Below are 22,182 nucleotides of genomic sequence, written 5' to 3'. Positions count from 1 at the left end.
TTGACCACTTTGTGTTTATTTTATTTATTTTTTTGTGTTGGCTGATTTATTTTATCATTTTATTCATGACTTCCGTTGTATGATCGTTGTATTTGCTCAGTGTTTGTTTTCGCAACGGTTATTTTGGAAGTTGTGAAATGCCTTTTTGCCTATTGAATACACGAAAAATGCCTTTTTAATTTTGACTGTACTGTTTTCCGTACGCAGCCGTAAACAAGCAAGTATCGCGATATTAGCGAGGTGTCCTGCGAAGCTCTACAGAGAATAGTTGGTTCAAAGTCTAGTTTATTTTTATGTCGCATAGTTTTTCGTCTTTGTCTCAAAACGTTATCGTTTTGTACAAGTCGTAACGTCTTGTGGCCTGCCCGATATCCGTTTCCACTCTCAACTCTTCTCTGTAGCGTAGCGAATGAGAGAAACATGCTTGGTGGCTAACGTTAGCCAGCCTTGGATGGAGATAGTGTAAAGGGGAATGGCAGATAAAACCAACAACTTTAACTTTGTGGTCGTCGGAGGTGGCATTGCAGGTGTAACATGCGTCGAGCAGGTAAATTTAGATTCAAGTTTTACGTCGCTGGTGGTGTCCTACTGATTTAATAGATTAACCGGACGCATTCGCTGCATATAGTGGACGTTGTTTATTGGTAACAATGATGGTTGATACAGAACTGTTTGATCTGTTTATTGACAGCTGTCATCCCAGTTCCCATCAGCTCGCTTGGCTCTGATTACAGCTGCTGCTCACATCAAGGCAGTGACCAACTTTAAACAGGTCAGCTATAGTACGATTTTCTCGTTTAATGTAAAGAGGGCGGCAGTAATACTGTCACTGGTGCAGGCATGATTCCCACCGGGCCCTCTATTTTTACATACACATCTGCATATTTTACGATTTAATGGAAACACCTACCATGTGGTATGTTTTTAAGTTTCATGTAAATATTCAAACTGTGTAAAGATAAAATACTTGGTATTTTTCTTCCTGTTCATTTGACATTGCACTGCCCATGGGATAAACAGAATTACATTTTACCAAGTTCAATCACTTAATTTAACACAAGGTATGTTTCTATTTGATGTTCTACACATGATGAAGGCTTCATTTGCAGTGAAAAAGAGAGAAATTACTGATATTTTGGACTACGAATATGCGCAATAAATCTGGGTTCTTTTCCATTGTCCAACTTGAGCAGGTGTCTAAGACACTGGAAGAATTTGATGTTGAGGAACGTCCATCCAGCATTCTGGAGGAGAAATACCCGAACCTGACCATCATCCAGTCTGCTGTCAAAGCTCTTCACGCACAGTCGCATGTGAGTCTTTCTACCAGAGGTTGATGATGTAATTTGACAGTGCAAAAGAAATCAAATTTTATCATGTGAAATATTCTGATGACTTGTATAAATGTAAACTTGTTGGATATCATAATAAGAAAATGCCATAACACCAAATAGAGTGCATTGCATTATGTTATTATAAGAAAGAACTCGGTCAAAAGGGGTCTCAGAAGGTTAAATTATTCGAGGACCAGGAATAATAGGAGCAAGTAAAACATGAGGCAAAAAATCAAACGGCAAGTCACTGACTGCAGGTATCCTCACCCTTATAAACAATACAGTTGCATGACAACAATCAGTCTCATATGCAAATAGGTGTGACCACTAACTAGAGTTTCAATGGCCAGTACACATGGCCAACTGTATTGTTTATAAGGGTGGGGATACCTGCAGTCAGTTTGAAGAGGCCACTTAGATCAGTGATGAAAAGTTTCTGTCAATAAACGCTGTGTCCAGATGAACTGATTCAACTTTCTTTGACTTTCTTGACTAATTTCTATGACCCAATTAATTTCTCTTCTCCAAATAGTTTGTCAAAGATGTGAAAAGAAATATGAAACATTAGCAAAGAATGCCACCCCCAATTCTCTATCTCCACTATTTGTTTTCTCCAAAAACAAAACAAATGAATACTTAAATCCTGTCAAGAGCACTGAAATATTCACATCACTGGTTTTTGAACAAGAACATTGCTCTCCTCAAGTTAAATAGTTAAAGGTTCCTTTTTCCTGGGTTCTGACTTTGTGAAAGGGTTTCTTTTCCCAAAAAATCAGTTTGTTAGAGATCTGTATATATTTTATTTTTTCAGTAAAGCAGTTATTCTTCTTTACATTCTTAGACTCTGGAGACAGTGGATGGCCACCAGGTCGGTTACGAGAAGCTGTGTATCTGCAGTGGTGGCAGACCCAAGCTCCTAACCCTGTGCAACCCCTATGTACTTGGGATACGAGACACAGACAGTGCTCAGGTGTGACCGAGTCTTACCAGGTCTCTGTGTCCTTTGTGCTCCACAGGTCTTGATCCCATTAAAAGATATTTTTGAGACAATATTTTTTTTGTATTTACACTTCGGGGAGAATCTCTTTATCTGTAGAGGGTCAGCCTCCACTTGTTTTGGAGTAATATGTACTTTATGGTACATTGTTTTATTGTGTGTGCCATTTTTATTTAATACTAGACAGAAGGTAGTCTTCATTGTTTTTAGTGATTGGCCATTTAACAGTTAACCTCGAGATATGGTGGATAAAGACAGAGTCGTTCCGTAGTTAGTCTGCACCAATTTCCCCACTGAAGGAAAGAAAAAGTGTGATTGTGTTTGGTGCACAAATTTTGTAAACTGCTCATAAATTCGCCCTACACAAACGTACACTTTTCTCCTGTCAAACTTAACCACATGGTGGTAAGACAATAATATTTCGGTGCTAAAATGCTTTGGAGACTGCCCTCTGACTCTAGCTCCATAGATGAACCCAGTATGACTATGACTTCCACAACATCGAATGTTTGCCGGTTTTCACAATATTGTCTTTTACAGGAGTTTCAGAAGCGGTTATCCAAAGCGAAGACAATTGTGGTTGTTGGAAATGGAGGCATTGCCTTGGAATTAGTGTGAGTATATTCTAAGTAAATCTAGAAAATGACAGAGATTTGCACGCAAATATTACAAAGCAAATATTATTGTGTGTTCATACGCGCATTACATATGTGTGTGCCTGTTTCTCAAAACACTGTGGAGGTAGGTGTTCCAAGCTGAAACACACTTACCTCTCAGTCATTACCTTTTTTTTTAGTCACAGTTGAAGCACTAAGAGTCCAGAACCTCAATAAGATCCCATGACATCACGAGCCTATTTATTCGTAGATGTGCTGTCATTGAATGTGTATTTTTCAGGTATGAGGTGGAGGGCTGTGAGGTCATCTGGGCTATAAAAAACAAGGCCATAGGGAACACCTTCTTTGATGCAGGAGCAGCCCAGTTCCTCATCCCGTCACTGGACGCTGACAAACCCGGCAAGACGGCTCCATGTAAGCGGGCTCGCTACACCATAGAGGAGACCGAAGCTGGAGTTTCGCACACCTTTACCAAAGGTGATAACATTTATTCAGCTTCAGTGTTAGTATCAGGAAAATAAAGTTCTCTTCTATTCCTCTTTGATTTTCTGTGGATACTGGCCTGTGATCCTGCATTTAAGTTTCGTTTTCATCAAGACAGTGGCTTAATATTGTGTGCACACACCTGTATTTAGATGGGGACAGACGGGGCGTTGGGGCTGACTCTACAGAAGCTGGCAGTGCCCTGGGGCCAGACTGGCATGAAGGGATCATTTTGAGAGGAGCAGAAGAGGTAAGGTGGTGTGCATATATGTGCATTCCTGCACATATCTAAACCTAAATTTTCTCCTACCTGTCATGTTTATGTTTCACCCCTCCGTCCTTATCTCATTGAGTTGGATTTTCCTAGTGTTCTTTCTTTGGTCAGAACTTGCTCTAGTTTTGCTATTCAATCAGAGTAAATTTATTCCGTTGGAGTCGCATGCTGAACAAGTTCAATACACACAACCCAACACTAGATTTTGCAGTATAGATTCTTCTATCATGGTACGTAGCAAGGCAGGACAGGTTAGATGGAACCAATCAAAAAAACAACAACACACAAAACACCAGATTAGTTTTGGGAAATGTGTATTTAACCTAGCTGTACTAGTGGTGTTGGCAGATCTGCACCCCTACAACTTCTGGCAGATTTCTTGAATAACACACCATGCTCCATATTCTGCCACTGTGCTATGTTATGAAGGAGCAGTTACTCAACTGGTGTGCTCATTGTAAGTTGTTCTGGGTAGGAACATTAGAAAAACACCAAAAAAGGAAATTTATTTTGCTTGGTTACTTACTGTTGGGTTGTAACTCCTTCCACTTCCTCTGAGTTGTGATCTTGTCGATCCCCTCTGGCCAGGTGTCCCACAGAGTGTCAGTGGAATACCAGTGTGAGGTCGACAAGATTTACACGTCCCAAGAGCTGCAGGAATCCCCACAGAAAATGCTCAGTTCGGACAGTGGTGCGGATGCAACTTGCAACAGCTTTTGGTCCAGAGTTACCATTGAGTAATTCAAAAATGAAAGTGCAATATCACTTTGCAAATTGATTACTAGGAACTAAATACGTCAAATCTATTTATTCCAGTTCATACCCCAACAAGAACATTGCTCAAAGGTGGTTTGGGGACAAGGTTTGATATCAATGTTGCACTTATTACAAAAAAATAACACATATTTATCAAAGATCCAATAAAAGTAGTGCATCTACATGCATAACAGCAGTGAGACACAAAGCACATCGCTCTGTCATATGTCCATACAGAACAAAATTGGTCACTCTTCAATGTAAAATTCAAAGGCACATGACATACATCATTTCATATGCAACTTAGGCTAGTTGGAGGAACTTTCAGTAAATAAAAACTACTCACAACACATGAAAGGCCCAGTCTCCTCCTCCTGTAGCTTAATTGAATCATAACTTGTCTCTGTTCATTCTGTTCACCTTCGCCGAAGCCCCTCCTTTCATGTCCATGCTGTCCTTCTCTCACCAGCATCCTGGCCAGTCTATGTTCAGCTGACCAATGGGAAGACATTTGGCTGTGATTTCATTGTCAGCGCCACTGGTGTAGTGCCCAACACAGAACCATTTCTCCATGGAAACAACGTAAGAAAGACCATCCAATACACAATATAATTGTTCGTAAGTCTGAAGGTACTTTGGTGGGTCTGCAGTCTCAAGACATAGCACCAGTTGCATTGTGTAAGTAGTAGTAGAAAAAGATAGTCACTTCTTTGTTTTCCAAGTACATTTTTGTGCAAACCTGGAATTTTTCCTCTGCATTTAAAGGAATAGTTGGGAATTTTTGCAGTCTATCCATATTTCACACTCACTATTCATTAAGTATTTAGATTTGTTTCATTTTCACTGTCCCTTTTCTTCATAGTAGTCACGCAGCTCCAGGTTGCCATCTAGAGTTCAATGCAGTTAATGGGGGACAAGTCCACAATCCATGTTCAGTGCAAAAAAAAAAAAGAGCTCCACAGTTAACCAAAGCTAACATGATGCTCTTGCAGTTTATCATTGTGAATTCGAGTGGTAATTTTAAAAATGTAGCCGTTTTAAAAAAAAAATCTCCCCAATTGTAACCGACCAATTACCCACTCTTCTGAGCCATCCCAATCTCTTTTCCACCCCCTCTGCCAAGCCGGGGAGGGCTGCAGACTACCACATGCTTCCTCCAATACATGTGGAGTCACCAGCCACTTCTGTTCACCAGACCATGAGGAGTTTCGCCAGGGGGACGCAGCACGTTGGAGGATCACGTCATTCCCCCCAGAACAGGCGTCCTGACCTGACCAGAGGAGGCGCTAGTGCAGTGACAGTGACCAGGATGCATACCCACATCCAGCTTCCCACCCGCAGACACGGCCAATTGTGTGTGTAGGGATGCCCGACCAAGCCGTAGGTAACACGGGGATTCGAATTCCTGTGTTGGTAGGCAACAGAGTAGACTGCTACGCTACCTGGATGCCCAAATTAAGGCCATTTTTTTATGGTCATTTCCTACCGTATTATTTCCTGGAGCACAAGCCTACAAGCAGTTACCAGCAGGAGTCACTCCACTGCAGCACAGCAAAGCAAACCCTTAGAGGTAATTTACTGATAAAAACATCAGTCATTTTTACAAATGACCACTAGAATTTGCTACAATAGACTGCTGTAGCATCTTGTTATCTTTCACTGAACCATTCTAGCTTTGGCTTTAACCCATCCTACTAGGAGCAGTGGGCAGCAGTGGCCAGTCTCCAGTGCCAAAGGACCACCTCCAGAGCTAAAGCCATTGCCTTGCTCAACGCAACAGCAGGAGTATGTCCTTAAAGGTGGAGTCAGCGATTCTGGAGAAAGATTGTTGATGTTTGAACTCAAAAGCCAAACAAATAACACCCCTCCCTTCCTTACATTTTTGATGGGTGCTCACTCTCCAAAAAATGCTCACATCTCAGAAACTACACATGGCACAGCTTAGATTTTATATCATGTCACAAGAAGTCGGCGAACATTTTGATGTATCGTGTGAGAATAGAGTGAGAATTGGGACATGGTAGAAATTTGGAAGATATAGTGTGGCATTTAGAGTGCACAGTATATGGTCATGTAATGTCAGTCTATGGCTGGAATAGTGTTGTATGGGTCGGTCCGAGCCACTTTGTTTCCCATTTACAGGGCAAAGGCTGTGTATAAATACTGGATTTTTTTCCCACCAGCGCGCACACAGGACAGACAGCTAGCGGACTGTGAGGAGATATTCGGTGAATTTGACAAATGTATTGGATTAGAATCGCTGACTCCCCCTTTAACATGCAAGTCTTTGTGGATTGTGGATTCAGGCCTAGCTCTTCAGCCATGTCACATGCCATTTGCACATTCTTCATGTTTACTCTCCATTCATTCTTGAATAGAACTTACTAAACATATTATTGAGGAAATTGAATGTGCGATAGATGAACAGAAATCATGGGTCAGCTGCAGGGCACCATGGTGGCCAAGCGGTTGGCACGCTTTCCGCATAGAGTGTCCTGGGTTCGATTGAAGTTTGCGTGTTGTGCGAGTTCCCTCTCACCGTTCAAAGACATGCAAGTTAGTTGAACTGGAGTTTGTAAATTGCTCTTTGTTGTGAACATTGTGTGAGTGACCTGCAATGGTGACCTGCCTTATACCCAGTGCCTGCTGAGATAGGCTTCAGTCTTCACAACACTGAATTGGATAGTTATTTGCTTCGGTTCTCAGTTTAAAATTGCAGATGACGGCGGGCTGCAAGTAGATGACCACATGGTGACATCAGAACCAGATGTTTATGCAGCTGGGGATGTGTGCACTGCATGCTGGGAACATAGCCCTCTGTGGCAGCAGGTAAATGAATACAAAGTTAGCTTGATTGAAAATGCATGAAGAGTGAGCTACTCTTCGATATGGAAAAAGTTGGCCTGTCAGAAGAGTGGGACATGATCTTATAATTTTTGCTTTGTTAAATCCATAGATCTGATTAAAAAAAAAAAAAAAAAAAACTTTGTGTGTCCCATACAGATGCGTTTGTGGACCCAGGCACGTCAGATGGGGTGGTACGCAGGCCGCTGCATTGCAGCAGCCATCCTGTCAGAACCAATAGAATTGGACTTCTGCTTTGAGCTCTTCTCACACATCACCAAATTCTTCAACTACAAGGTACAGTATTTGTTTCAAGATCAAGTGAAGGGATTTTTTTTCTTTTTTTTATTGGTGACGGGACAATAGAGGTTAAGACATTTTGACTCATTTCGGCAAGGATTGCCTTAAACTGGTACGCGAGTACAAGCACACGGCACGTAAAATGGCAGACTACAGGAACCACCTGAGATTCAGCCTCAGGTGCAGACACAGTGGGATTACACCTAAGAGCCTGCAAATGAAATCTTTTGCCAAGGGCCACCGAGCTAACAAGATCCTCCAGAAGGTACAGAGACAGCTGTTGAAAAAACAGATGAGACAAACCAATTTTACTATCGATGCTTTGAAAGCCAAAGAGGAGCAGATCCAACAGAGACTCACGTTGCATCTAGATACGACCACCTTCCAACATGTGATTGACTTCACGGAGAAGGCTCATCTAGCTCAACACGAAAAGTCGAAAACTAGGCAGCAAAAGAAGTTTGATTTACTTGCTGCACATCAGAGACATCGGCAGACAGAGAGACGGACGCCAGACACGCCAGCGATGTGGGTAAAGAATCTGTTCAACAGACCACTCACTCAGGCAGAGAAAGACATCCTTGCTAAGGAGCTGACTTTTGCTGTCACGCCGAGGCAAATCCCGCAAGTGGAACTGATCACACCCACGTAATCAGCGATCCGTGAAAACAACTTCATGGACCCGGAAGCAGAGCAACTGCAGACGAAATCTTCAGCCTGCCTAAGCAATGCGAAGACGCCACTGTCCAACATCAGTATAGATGGAAGGATTATAATAATGATTATATTATTATAATATTATAATAATATAAAGAAATTATAATCCAACCTAAATTAATTATGCAGAGAAAATATCCTTGAGGGCATTCTGCAAAAGTTTTTCATCTTCTCTCTCCCATCTAAGTGAGCCCTGTAAATTTTAATTATTTTTTTTTCTCTTCCCCCTGTTCTACAGGTGGTCTTACTGGGGAAGTTTAATGCGCAGGGCCTGGGGCCAGACCATGAGCTGCTGGTGCGCTGCACTAAAGGCCGGGAATATGTCAAGGTGACTGTGTAGACTATGCTATTCATACTGTGTAATTTTTCAATTGGTTTCATACTTCAAACAGTTGGTTATATTTATTGCATGATTTGGATGTGTGCGGATTTATAAGCCAATGTTCGAATGCTGGGGTTCAAGGGTTGAACCCCACTGATGCCCCTTGGTTGGTTGACATCACAGGGAACTCCCCTTTTCAGTCGCTGTTGGTAAATGTGTCAGCTAAATGAGAGAGTGTAATGTTTGGTTTTTCAAAATGGCAAAGGGAATAGCTTTCTATATGACTCATTTGTGAGTATCAAGCCATGTTAATAGAAAATGAACTAGTAATGATCAAACTATGAATATACTAGATTCCTTTTAAATCAATAACCTTCATGCTCTTTATCATGTTGTTGGGTAAAAAACAAGAGCCAGTTGTGTCTGGAAGATAGTACTAATAGAAAATGGAAATAATGAATTGTATGTGGAAGAAATGGGTGATCTTTACCTGTTTTAAACCACCTCATTGGTTTTTGATTGCAGGTTGTTCTGAGCGGTGGAAGGATGGTCGGAGCAGTGCTGATTGGTGAAACAGACCTAGAGGAGACCTTTGAGAACCTGATCCTCAATCAGATGGACTTAACAGTATACAAAGAAGAGCTGCTCAACCCCAATATTGATATAGAAGACTACTTTGACTAAACGCTCAGGCTGTGTTTGGGACTGTGCAGGGTATTAAGCAACCCAGACTGATGGGTAAAGCAGATAGCAGACATTGAAAGAAAAACCACATTATGGCTTCAGATGAAGGATGTTTCAAGGAATGATGCTTTCACTCTTCTGATGTATGCCAAAGCCATTTGGTGAGACAAAAAAAAAGGGTAGTGAGTAAATTATGTACTAAAGGAGAGAGATTATCTTCAAGTTGATTTGTAATTTGGGTAAATGGCTTACTTTGCTTTTCAATAATTTTTTTTCCCCCGTTTCTCTCCCGTAGTCTGCATTTGATGTTTAAATGCATCCGATGGAGTTTTCCGTGTAAATAACTGTTTGTTTACATTCAAAGTTTTTCACCAAAAAATATCACAGATACGGCTTCATCAGATGTGGCTTTATTTGCAAGGTATGATGGAATCACTGGTATCATTTGAAAGGTAACACCTACAAAGCAGTCTGGAACCAGTCGTAGCTGGTGTGCTCCAAGGAGAGATGCAGGTGGGGGAATGCCAAGAGTGTTGTTTTGCAAAGCTTGACCAAAGGCATAATTCTGCAGAACCCTTCCATCAATTCAAAGCAAGCTGAATCAGTTCATCGGGACACAACGTTTAGCCATCAGTTCTTCTGTCATAAACCCCCTCAGCAACTGTGAAGTGGTAGTTGGCATAAACTACTGTTAGGAGGACAACCTTTGTAATTTCAGAACTGGGAACCTGAAAAAAATGTTTCACAGCAATAGAGCAAATGAAGTTTTGGAAATTAATGTGCTGCTTGAATTGTTCTGCTATGGATCTCCAATCAATCCTTTAGAAGCAAATATATATTTCTTCCAGCAATGCATCCCAGATGGCTGTTGTAACTGCATGGGCTATACCAACTCGTGGGCTATACCCATTGTATGGGCTATACTCACTAGGCCTAAGCAGTTATGACTGTATGATCATGAACCTCTTGTGGTGTTGGTGATTAAAAACCTTCAGAAAATGTTTGTTCTCACCATCTCCACTCCCTCTTCATTCACTCTAGTTCGCTCAACTCTGTTGCTGCACTCATGCGCATAGTTGACTTAGATCGGTCAGCGACAATGCCCATTATATGTTCAGGTATGAGTGTTGAAAGTAAACGAGATCTCGATCATATTTTGCAAATCAGCAAATAATTCACTACTGATCTCAGCACAGGAAAACTGGATGAGCCAAAAATAATTCGCTTTATTCACTTCGCCACCAATTTTGTTAAACTGACATGAGGGGAATTGGATGCAGGAGTACCATAGACTCCAATGTTAAAACTCCGCTATAACAATACAATTTCAAGCGTAGGATTCATCAGTCACAGCTGGAAATCACCTCAGTAGCTACAATAAATGATTTCCCATGGCTGAGCTGTTTTTAAAAAAAAATTTTTTTTTTATTGCTTTAGATAACAATAATAACAATAAGCCCGGGTTCACAGCAAAACTCAGGCAGCTTTGTCAGGCTAAGGAAGAGGCCTACATGAGTGGAGCTAGGATCCTGTACAATTGAGCTAGAAACACATTGACAAATTCGATCTTAGAGTCACCAAAGCTACACTGAAAAGCTAAAAAACAGGTTGTCAGATAACGATCCTGCGTCTGTGTGGAGAGGCCTGCAGGACATCACCAACTACAGGAGACCATCCCCCCACACTGCAGAGAACCATCAACTGGCTACTGACCTGGCTGAGTGTATTTTATTGCAGGTTTGATAAGCCCACTCCCACAGTCCTTACCCTCTCCGGCTACATCACACAACCAACTGCACCCCCTGCCAGCCCCTCCTCCCTCCCCACTGACCCGCACCTGCACTCAGGATCTGTGAAGAGGATGTTTAACAGCTCTTCCAGAGACAGAAGATCAGGGAGACAGACCGCCTAAAAAGAACAAATGGCATTACTAACCTCAAGGCTGATATCCGACGGTTCTCAGATTAACTCTGAAAAAGGGACTTTTATCCGATTTTATTGACACCGCAGCCTCAGTCCAAAACTATTTCAGTCATGAACTCAGCCTTCTCTGACACGATCCTCTGGGACCCATCATCTGGTTGCCAGCCCTCTTCCTACCCCACTACCAGCTCACAGGCTACCTGGCCGGAGGTGGTAGTCAGACATGGCAAGACGTAACGACCCAGCCTACATGTCTTTGGACTCTGGGAGGAAACCGGAGCCCCTGGAGGAAAGATTAAAAAAAAAATGCGGGGGGCGGCTTCCAAGATGGCGGCTTGAATGGACGTCCTTTTCCAGGCACTCGCACCAAACCTTTACAAATAATAGTAAAATAACTGTTTATAGGCTACTTAAATTTTACCTTTAGTTCACATAAGGTTCAGAAACCTTAGCAGGGACAACAATGTTCTCTCATGACTGAAAAAGATCCTCGAAAGTGATGAAAGAGACCACTGCAGCGGTCAATGATCCACTAGCAGGCCACAACTATGCTAAAATGGCTAATGCCGATGATGGGATAGCAACGCCATTTGAAGAAGATTTTCCGACTTTGCCATGATCTACTGAGGGGACTCCCTGTAAATCGCCAGCTTCCAAAAAAACCTCTATTTGAATACAATAAGAAGAACAACGATACTGATCAAACTCAAGCTATTACTGGTGCTCTCTCTCAACTTATCAACACACGCTTTGACACCATGGAAAAGATGATAGGAGATAACTCGCTGAAAATTGAGGGCCTAAAGAAAACCATCTATTTCTCCTTACAAGAGATACAAGACATAAAGAAGAGGGTCGACATCATTGAAAACAAAACCAACAAAGATGATTTGCTTTCTTCCAGGATGCAGGAAAGAGTTGTGGAATCTGAACGATACTTAAAAAGGTGGAATCTGAAACTTTATGGAGTACCAGAGTCTGTGTCCAAGAAAGATGTAAAGAAAAAAACCATCAAAATATGTCAAACGATCCTTCCAGATGAGAAACATAAGTTGCCAGAGAACATTGATATTGTGCACCGTTTAGGGAAGATGCGAGAAAATGATCAGAAACCGAGAGGCATCATTCTTCATTTCATCTCAAGATCCTACAGAGATGCTGAATGGAAAGCAACGAAGAATCAACCCTTCCTTAAACATCATCATCTCCGCTTCGCAGAGGACCTGTGTCAAACTGACAGTGAGACCCGAGCTGCTCTCTGGCCAGTGATCCAAAAGGCGAGAAGAGACGGAAAGATTGCTTACTACGTTGGTGCTCGAGTCTTCGTGAACGACAAAGAAATAAACGTCCCGAAAGACTGACCCTAAGGCTGTGAACACCACTATTTTGGTCTGTCTGGTGGGGCAGAATATTGTTTTCTTGTTAAGGGACTGTTTTCTTCGTAAAATATTACGGAGCCAGTCAATTGTTATATGTATAAGCCTATATGATATATTTTTTTACTATACATGTTCTAAATAAGTAGATTCCTGAGATAACTTACATATCTGACGATTTCCTTTCCTTCATTTAGTATTGCAAACTTGGTGCATAGCTTGGGAAAAATACAGTACACATGCACACACACACACACACACACACACACACACACACACACACACACACACACACACATTTACCTGAAGTTAATTCATTCTATCTAAACACTTTGTCGTTATCTTTTGGTTCACTTAATGCCAGGGGTCTGAAAAACATTACTAAGCGTAAAGCGTTATTTTTATTTTCTAAAAAGTTAAATACAGACTTTTTTCTTTCTTTCTTCTCTTAATGATACCAATTTCTGGAAATCTCAATGGGGAGATGATGTATGGTTTTCACATGGTACCCAACACTCAGCTGGTACACTTACTCTGAAGAACAGATTTGAAGGTGACATCCTTTTAACCAAATCTGACCCAGGGGGGCATTTTACTTTCATGATTATTTCTTGTTCCAATATGATGCTTTTCATTATTAACATTTACGGCTACAACACAAAAACTGAAAACGCCCAGCTGTTGTCTTCTTTGGAGAATAATATTAATCAAGGGCTAACTACGTTTCCTAATGCAGTTAATGTAATTGGAGGTGAGTTCAATATGGTTGTAGATGGCCAAAATGATAGATGGCCACCATGAACTCTTTCCTCAAAAAATGACCTAAAGCTACTCGTGCAAAGATATAATTTGATTGATGTTTGGAGAGAGAAATTTCCTAATGATAAACTTTATACCTGGAGAAATAACGATTGTTCTAAACATTCTCGTATTGATTTTTGGCTAGTGTCTGATAATATAAATACAAATGATATTTTTGGAGATATTCTTCCCACTCCTTATATAGACCATAAGGCTATTTACATTACAATTAAGTTGTCTGGTGAAAATAAGAAATCTTTCAATAGGAAAAGTTATTGGATTTTGAACAACTCCTTGCTTAGAGTAGACACTGTAAAGCACAAAATTACAAAATTAATTCATTACTTTTTTGACAAAGCCAAAAATGAAAACTGTTATGGGAAAATTGGGAATTATTTAAATTTGAGGCTGCAAGTTTTTTGAGAAACTACAGCTCTAATTTGGCTAAACTTAAAAAGGCAGAAGAAAATGCAGTTATCAATGACACTATGATACTTTCAAAAAAGAATCCAGCTAACTACACAATATTAGACAGAGTAACTATGGCAAATCTACAAAGTAAGCTAGATGAAATTTACAAAAATAGGGCAGAGGGAGCCTTTGTGAGATTGAGACTGAAATGACATGAGGGTGAAAGCAATTCCTCTTTCTTCTTCAAATTAGAAAAACGTCATGCTAAGTTAAATACTATTCAGCAACTCAAAATAGATGATATTATAACGACTGATTCAAAAACTATTTCTAACCACTGCTGTTCTTTCTATAGTAAACTATACATGTAATTATTCTGCACAAATCACAGAGCAATTTTTAAGTCCAATTAACACCCAACGCATATCTCCTGCAGATAGTAACCTGAACTGAAGCGGGACGTCACGCGACCAAGCTGAGAGTATATTTTTCCACATTTAAAAAAAAAATAAATGTATTTCTAATTTTCCCTTTTTTTCTCCCAATTTAGTGGCCAATCGATCTCTATTTTAGTTCAAACACCCACCCTCGTACTGCATGCGTTCGCCAACTGCATCTCTCCAGCCGGCAGTCTCGAAGGAGACGCCTCCCCACTTTCGTGACAAGGCGAATCCAGGCCGAACCACAGATTTTTCCGACTCCGCCCCCCTCCCGAAGACAGCGTTGCCAATTATTGCTGCTTCATCGAGTCCGGCCATAGTCGGATCTGACGAGACCGGGGCGCGAACCCCGGTGGGCAACTGCATCGACACAAAGCTGATGCTTAGACCGCTACACCACAGTGCGATTAAAAAGTACAAATATAGTACAAGAATGTGCCCACAAAATGTATTTTTGCAGTTCACCTTTATTGATAGCCTACATTTATTAAAGAAAAAACAAAAAAACGAACATCCGAATCCCAAAATTGAAAACCGAATACCTACTCAATGAACGAATATACGGATAGCCGAATATTCGGGTCAAGCCCTAATTCTGTGGCATTGCATGCTCAGTTGTTTAGTCGGTTTGCAGCACGTTTGGAGGAAGAGATCTCAAGTGGAAGTGAATTGAAGACGCACGCAGCGCTTTCTACCATTTTAAATGCGCAGACAGTGTACTGCGCTCGGGGGTAGCCGGGATGCGAACCCGGGTCTCCCGCACCACGGGCGACTACGTTAACCAGTCGACTAAAGCAGTGTTTCTCAACCGGGGGTCCGTGGACCCCTAGTGGTCCGTGGTGTAATTGCAAGGGGTCCGTGAAAATAAAATATCTTTAAAAAAAAGATCCTATGACATTTATAGAAATAGGACTATTTTACTCAAATGTGACTGAGATCTTTATCTACCTAAACTATAAAGGGTAACAGGACTTTTTTCTCTAATTACATATGTTTCACAAGTGTAATTTATTGTATTTTAATAAGAGATCTCGCTCCCGTTTGCATTGTTAAAAGTTACTCCATAAAAATTATGTTGTTACATATATCTGAAAGTTACTGAATACATATTCTGTTTTGTTACATATATCTGAAAGTTACTGCATAAGAATTCTGTTTTGTTATATCTAAGTTACAACTGAAAGCTCTTATTTTTGCCCCAAAGAGTGAATAAATGCTATAATGCAATTTAAAATGCAGTTTCTACTGTTTCTATCAAATTGCAACCCCCCTCCCCCAAGTTCAGGTGGAGGGGTCCTCAGGGTAGATCAAAAATACGCAGGGGGTCCAGGACCCCAAAAAGGTTGAGAACCACTGGACTAAAGGGTCCGACCCGTTAGCCAAAGGCTAGCAAGTCTATTTATCCACGCACGTTACACTACCCCCCTCCTTCGGGAAGGGATGCACTTCAGCATATCAGCTCCCTCATGCTTCTGGGCACACGCGCTTCCGATGGCCCCATGGCCTCACACCATCCCACCTCTGACAACAATGTAGTGAATTCGGAGGGCAACCCGGCAACCGCCGGGATGCGAACCCGGGTCTCCCGCACCACAGGCGACTACATTACCCAGTCGACTAAAGGGCCCGCCCTGTTAGCCAAGGCTAGCGAGTCTAGTCATTCGTGATCGTTACACTACCCCTCTGCTGTACCAGCTCCCTCACGCCTCTGGGCACACGCACTTCTGATTGCCTCACAGCAGCATGTGGCTAGTTAGCAAGAGCCCTGGGATAGCTGATTAGCTCAGAGTCGGTGAACAACAAGATGGGGATTTCCACACTGCTACTTTGTTTTTTCTTAAATTTATTTCTGATTTTCCCCTTTTTTTCCCCTCCCAATTTAGTGGTCAATCGATTCCTATTTTTAGTTCAAACACCCACCCTCGTACTGGATGCGTTTGCCAACTGCATCCCTCCGGCCGGCAGTCTCGAAGGAGACTGCCTCGCCACTTTTTCCCGACACACACAGAGACGCATTCATGTGACGAACACAAGCCGACTCCGACTCCCTCCCGAAGACAGCGTTGCTAATTATTGCTCCTTCATCGAGTCCGGCCATAGTCGGATCTGATGAGACCGGGGCGCGAACCCCGGTCCCCAGTGGGCAACTGCATCGACACAAAGCAGATGCTTAGACCGCTACACCACCGCGGACCCCACACTGCTACTTTATTTATGTAGTAATACATCAGGTTGCAGAAGCGTCTTGTGATGTAGGCTGAAAGGTACAGGCTACCAATCCCTGCATGCGTGACGAACCCCGGATAGGCCCCTCCTCGCAGTATTGACCGGACTTCACTTGTGCAGTTGGCGTAACCTGGGCAGCACTCAGCTGGCTAAAGCCTAACAGGACCGTGGACTGACGGTTATAAAAATCCCACATATACCTGTCTCGTAAGTGCCTAACAAGTGGGCAGTCTGGACTCCCAATCCGACCATCACTTAGGTGCACCCTGTGGCGGATCCCATCGTCTTCACTCTTGTGTTGCCATGGAACTTGATCCTCCAGGCCAAGCAGTGTGGACCAGCGTCAAGACCTGATCACCACTTTAATCAAGGCTTTAGCGAATGGCTCCAAGGCTTTTTCAAGGACCGTGCTTTACCCCCCCCCCCCACAAAGTCCATTGGTGATGCTGCGGAGCGACGGGAGCAGGGAATGATCATCCTGGAAGCTCCTAGCTCCAAAGGCACACAATTGGCGGCAAGGATCTGACAGTCGTCTCTACATGAACCCGGATAACTTTGTGTGGATTCAGCAGCAACCTTGCGACAGAGCAGCCCTTTTTAGGGACAGCGCTGCTCCCCCCAATCAGGGGAAGGCCCTAGAAAATGTGGGCTAAAAACAGCTGTTTCCCATGCCTCCTGACTGGAATACCGCATCCAGTGGGAAATCCATTTCTTGCGGGCAAAATAAGGAAGTTTTTACACTACTGACTTTTGGAACCTGGAACATTAGAACTTGAACGGAGTGACTCTGATAAACCAGAACGACAAACTGCCCTTATTGGACAACAACTCTCTCGTTTCAACATCAATCTTGCGCCTCTCCAAGAGATAAGACTTGCAGATGAAGGCCAACTCGAAGAAAAGGTCTCGAATACACGTTCATATGGAAAGGATTACCAGAAACGGACCGCCGAATTCATGGAGTCGGCTTTGCGATCAGATCCAAACTTGTCTGTGACCTGAATCTAACACCTGTCTCCATTAACGAACACATTATCTCCATCAGATTACCACTTCAAAATGGATACTTCCTGACTGCCATCAGCGCTTATGCTCCAACTCTTGATGCTGACGATGAGGCTAAAATAACTTTCTACAACACCCTATCAAAAACTATTTCCACTGTTCCAGCAGCTGACAAGCTCATCCTTATGGGTGACTTCAACGCTCGTATTGGCAGAGATAGTGCAACATGGAGCAACATCATTGGGACGCATGGAGTCGGTAAATGCAACTCAAACGAAAGCCTTCTCTTTGCCTCTGTGCAGAACATAGCCTCATCATCACAAATACTATCTTCCAACTCAAAATGAGCCAGAAAACTACCTGGATGCACCCGCGATCCCACCACTGGCATCTCATTGACTTTGTGATTGTACGCATGAAGGACCGATCCAATGTCCATGTCACCAAGGCACTCCCACATGCTGATGATTGTTGGATGGATTATAGGCTGATCCTCTCCAAGCTCCATCTGCAACTCAAACCCAAGCCTAGACGCTCTGCCATGATCATCCCACTAAAGAAATTTGACGTCCGAAAGCTTGAAGGTCTCAGCGTAAGAAGAAGCTTCCGGAATAAGGTCACGGAAGTCCTGAAGGATGTTGCCCTCATCGAAAACAACCCCATATCAAACTGGATAAACCTAAAAACGACCCTCCTCGCTGTAGCAGAAACTAAAATTGGTAGTGTGAAAAGACGTCACCAGGATTGGTCTGATAAGAACAACCAGGAAATTTTCGACCTGATTAGCACAAAGAATCAAGCTCGTCTCTCCTGGGAGAAAGACAGAACCTCCAAGATGAAAGAAGAGCACTACAAGAAACTGAAGTCAAACACCCATGCTCAACTCCACTCCATGAAGGATGCTTGGTGGCAAAGTAAAGCCCTTGAGATCCAGGGCTACGCAGACCAGAACCAACTCTATGACTTTTTCTCTGCTACCCGTGCCATCTACGGGCCGATCAAAAATGCACCAATACCAGTGAAAGCAGAGGACAACGTAACAATTCTGAGGGATGACGTTGCCATCAGTCAACGATGGAAACAGCACTTCCACCAGCTCCTCTGCAAACCATCACGAGCGTCTCTGGACTGCCTTGATGGCTTACCTACTCTGCCACAAAAACCGTGGATGTCTGCACCTCCTTCCACCAAGGAGCTTTAAACAGCGATCGCTCAGATGCGCAACAACAAAGCGACTGGCCCCGATGGAATCCCTGCAGAACTGTACAAGTATGGAGGACTACCTCTTCAGAAGCGACTGTACAAAATCATCCTGCAGATCTGGGAAACCCAGACCGCCCCAGCTGATTTCAGAGATGCAAACATCATTACCATTTTCAAAAAAGGGGACCGAAGAGTATGCGGCAATTACAGAGGAATTTCCCTACTCTCAACAGCTGGGGAAATCCTGTCGCAGATCCTTCTGAATCGTCTCACCCCCCTGGCCGAAGAAGTTCTCCCTGAGTCCCAAAGCGGTTTTTGATCCCACAGAGGGACCACCGATATGATCTTTGCGGCATGACAGCTCATGGAGAAAGCAAGAGAACAACAGAAGACAATGTTTTTCATCTTTTTCGACCTCGAGAAAGCATTTGATTCTCTTCCGAGCCACTTTGTGGGATCTGCTATCCAAATCTGGATGCCCTGACCACTTCATCCAGATGATTCGCACCCTCCAAGATGACATGAAAGGCTGTGTCGGTTTCCGTGGAACCCTTTCCAAGCCTTTCCCCATGGATTGTGGAGTAAAGCAAGGCTGTGTTCTAGAGCCTACTTTATTTTCCTTATACCTGGCTGCTCTTGTAGAAGACAGATCGGTCACTCGACGGTAAAGTCAACTTCCGTTACCGCTTCGATGGCAGCCTGTTCAATCTCCAGCACTTGAAGTCTAAGAACAAGACATCCACCAACGCCATCATTGAGCTTCAATATGCTGATGATAATGCTGCTCCTGCCATGACTCCAGAAGGTCTTCAGTCGATCACCAACTCCTTTGTTCAGGCGTACGAAAGTTTTGTCTTCTCTGTGAACATCAAGAAAACCAAAACGCTTGCTGTTGTGCCTCAGGATACCCCAGGAGTTCCGCTTCAAATCACCATCCATGGCCAACCTATAGAACAAGTTCAATCCTTTCAGTACCTTGGAAGTATCCTTAAAGAAACATGCAGTCTAGAACCGGACATCACCAACAGACTGAAAGCTGCCCACACTGCCTTTGGCCAACTTTCTCGCCGTGTTTTCTATGATTGTGATCTCAAGACATCAACTAAAATCATGGTTTACCGTGCAGTGGTTCTTTCAACCCTCCTGTATGGTTGTGAAGCCTGGACCCTCTACAAATACCAAATCCATAAACTAGAATGCTTCCACCAGCAAAAACTGAGAAGTATTCTGGGAATTTCCTGGCAAGAACGGGTCACCGACAATCAAGTTCTTGAAAGAGCCGATCTCCTTTCCATTGAGACGACAATTGAACATCACCAGCTGCAGTGGCTTGGCCACATCCAGAGGATGCCAAACGACAGACTCCCAAAACAAATTTTATACTCCGAACTGACTGAAGGTCAAAGAAAAAGTGGACCTCCCAAAAAACGCTACAAGGACTGTATCAAGGGAATGCTGATCACCTTCAACATCGACCCTAAGAACTGGGAAAAAGTAGCGGAAAATCGAAAGCACTGGAGAGCTGCCTGCCTGGCTGGTTCCATTAAGGCCGAAACAGACAAACAAACGCATGTGGAAGAAAAGCGCTCGATGGTGTTTTAAGCCCCCAACGTATTCTTCAAGGCAGCGCTGCATGGAAGGCACTCCCCGTCCCCTACAGTTTCAGCCAATCACAGCACTGGCGCTAGATTTCAACTTTTTCCCTCCTTCTGCACTGATAATACTACGAGCAAAGTGTCATGTTGTGTCGAGCCTTCTTAGTATTTTAATAATAGCGATTTTGATGTGTATTAGCATTTTAATAATAGCGATTTTGATGTGTATTAGCAGTAGTGCTAGTAGTACCCCTAGCGCATCCATTCAAAAAGCCATTTCTCCCGAAAACAAAACAAACGTCAATCTTAAAAGTGCAGCATTTGACGTAAATATCCTTTTAAACGAAAGTTTGACTCCTGTACATTCACAAAAGGACCCTAGATTGCATTTTGGCGACGGTTTTGCTTTAACTTACTTAGCTGCTATGTCTAGATGTCTTACAACTTATCTAGCAACAACTGGATGCCTAAAGGATCAATCTGCTTATTTAAACAACTACGAGACAACCTAGTTTTAAGCGAGCTGCACAAAGGCATGGTTGAGTGGGTGTCTTTCCAAAACTCTTTTAGGCATCCAGTTGTTGCTAGATAAGTTGTAAGACATCTAGACATAGCAGCTAAGTAAGTTAAAGCAAAACTGTCGCCAAAATGCAATCTAGGGTCTTTTTGTGAATGTATACGAGTCAAACTTTCGTTTGAAAGGATATTTATGTCAAACGCTGCACTTTTAAGATTGACATTTGTTTTGTTTTCGGGAGAAATGCCTTTTTGAATGGATGTGCTAGGGGCACTACTGGCACTACTGGTAATACACATCAAAATCGCTATTATTAAAAAGCTAATACACATCAAAATCGCTATTATTAAAATACTAAGAAGGCTCGACACAACATGACACTTTGCTCATAGTATTATCAGTGCAGAAGGAGGGAAAAAGTTGAAATCTAGCACCAGTGCTGTGATTGGCTGAAACTGTAGGGGGCGGGGAGTGCCTTCCATGCAGTGCTGCCTTGAAGAGTACGTTGGGGGCTTAAAACACCATCGAGCAAGAAAAGCGCTGCCGCCGAAAAATCCACCAAGAACAGAGAGCTGCAAGAATGGGTCCACCCCCTACTATCCCCTGTCCACACTGTTCCAGCCTTTTCTATTCTCACCTTGGACTGTCAAACCATCTTCATTTTAAGCACACATCTTAATCTCTTGGAATGGATCCTCGGACACGAGAGACGCCAATGACGAATACATTGACCATACGATATCAAGTCTCCACGGCACTATGTTCACCAATCATACATGAACAGTACAGAGGCCACACGTAACCTAAACGTTACTCGAGTTGAGAGGCAAAAGAAGAACAGGAGCTAAATAACATACATCCGTTCACTGCATGCGTGTCACTCAACTAATTTAAGGAACACAAGGCGCCGCCAGATGATGCCACCTCTAGGCAAGTCCATCTTAAAGGTACACCTCCCAATTTCGACTGTGACACCATGTTTAACTTTAGTCTCTATTGCTTAGATGCTTAAAGTTCATATTTAACAGAACAAAGGTAGTGTTACAAGGTGTCTTCTCCATGTGACCAAATAAAGGCCTATTGTTAACTGTTAGCTGATAGCAGACAAATGTATCACAAACTCATTGACTGTAATGTACAAAGTAATAGAAGAAATGGCCTTGATGGGACATCAGCTGGAAAACATGAGATAAGGAGGAGAAGAACCGACAACTGCCCAATAAGAGAGACTGTACTGTACTGATTGGTATGCACTCTGGTATCTATGCTTTGTGTGTCATCCTTGCAAGCATTAATAAAGTGGGATAATACTGGGGAGAACTTTGTCTCTGAATCCTCTGTGTTTAGACAAATGAGT

At 42.7% G+C, this 22,182-nt stretch overlaps 1 protein-coding gene across 1 annotated transcript; it reads left to right on the top strand.

The window, feature by feature from the left end:
• Positions 1 to 248: 248 nt before the first annotated feature.
• Positions 249 to 10,323, top strand: pyroxd1 (pyridine nucleotide-disulphide oxidoreductase domain 1). The gene is made up of 13 exons (XM_056277205.1): positions 249 to 547; positions 692 to 772; positions 1,194 to 1,313; positions 2,176 to 2,304; positions 2,872 to 2,945; positions 3,229 to 3,425; positions 3,584 to 3,681; positions 4,294 to 4,396; positions 4,931 to 5,043; positions 7,168 to 7,290; positions 7,465 to 7,602; positions 8,561 to 8,650; positions 9,170 to 10,323. Exons 1-13 carry the CDS (start codon positions 473 to 475, stop codon positions 9,326 to 9,328), a joined length of 1,500 nt encoding a protein of 499 aa, XP_056133180.1. The 5' UTR covers positions 249 to 472; the 3' UTR covers positions 9,329 to 10,323.
• Positions 10,324 to 22,182: the final 11,859 nt, after the last annotated feature.

The sequence above is a fragment of the Lampris incognitus genome, chromosome 3, assembly GCF_029633865.1.
Source record: "Lampris incognitus isolate fLamInc1 chromosome 3, fLamInc1.hap2, whole genome shotgun sequence".
Taxonomy (NCBI): Eukaryota; Metazoa; Chordata; class Actinopteri; order Lampriformes; family Lampridae; genus Lampris; species Lampris incognitus.
Note: the sequence above shows the minus strand (reverse complement) of the source record. Positions and strands in the feature narration are given on the sequence as shown.

Coding starts and splice junctions, on each gene's coding strand:
- pyroxd1 (XM_056277205.1), top strand. CDS start 473: ATGGCAGATAAAACCAACAACTTTAACTTTGTGGTCGTCGGAGGTGGC. Junction 3,426..3,583: donor TTCGCACACCTTTACCAAAG/GTGATAACATTT, acceptor ACCTGTATTTAG/ATGGGGACAGACGGGGCGTT. Junction 7,291..7,464: donor ATAGCCCTCTGTGGCAGCAG/GTAAATGAATAC, acceptor TGTCCCATACAG/ATGCGTTTGTGGACCCAGGC.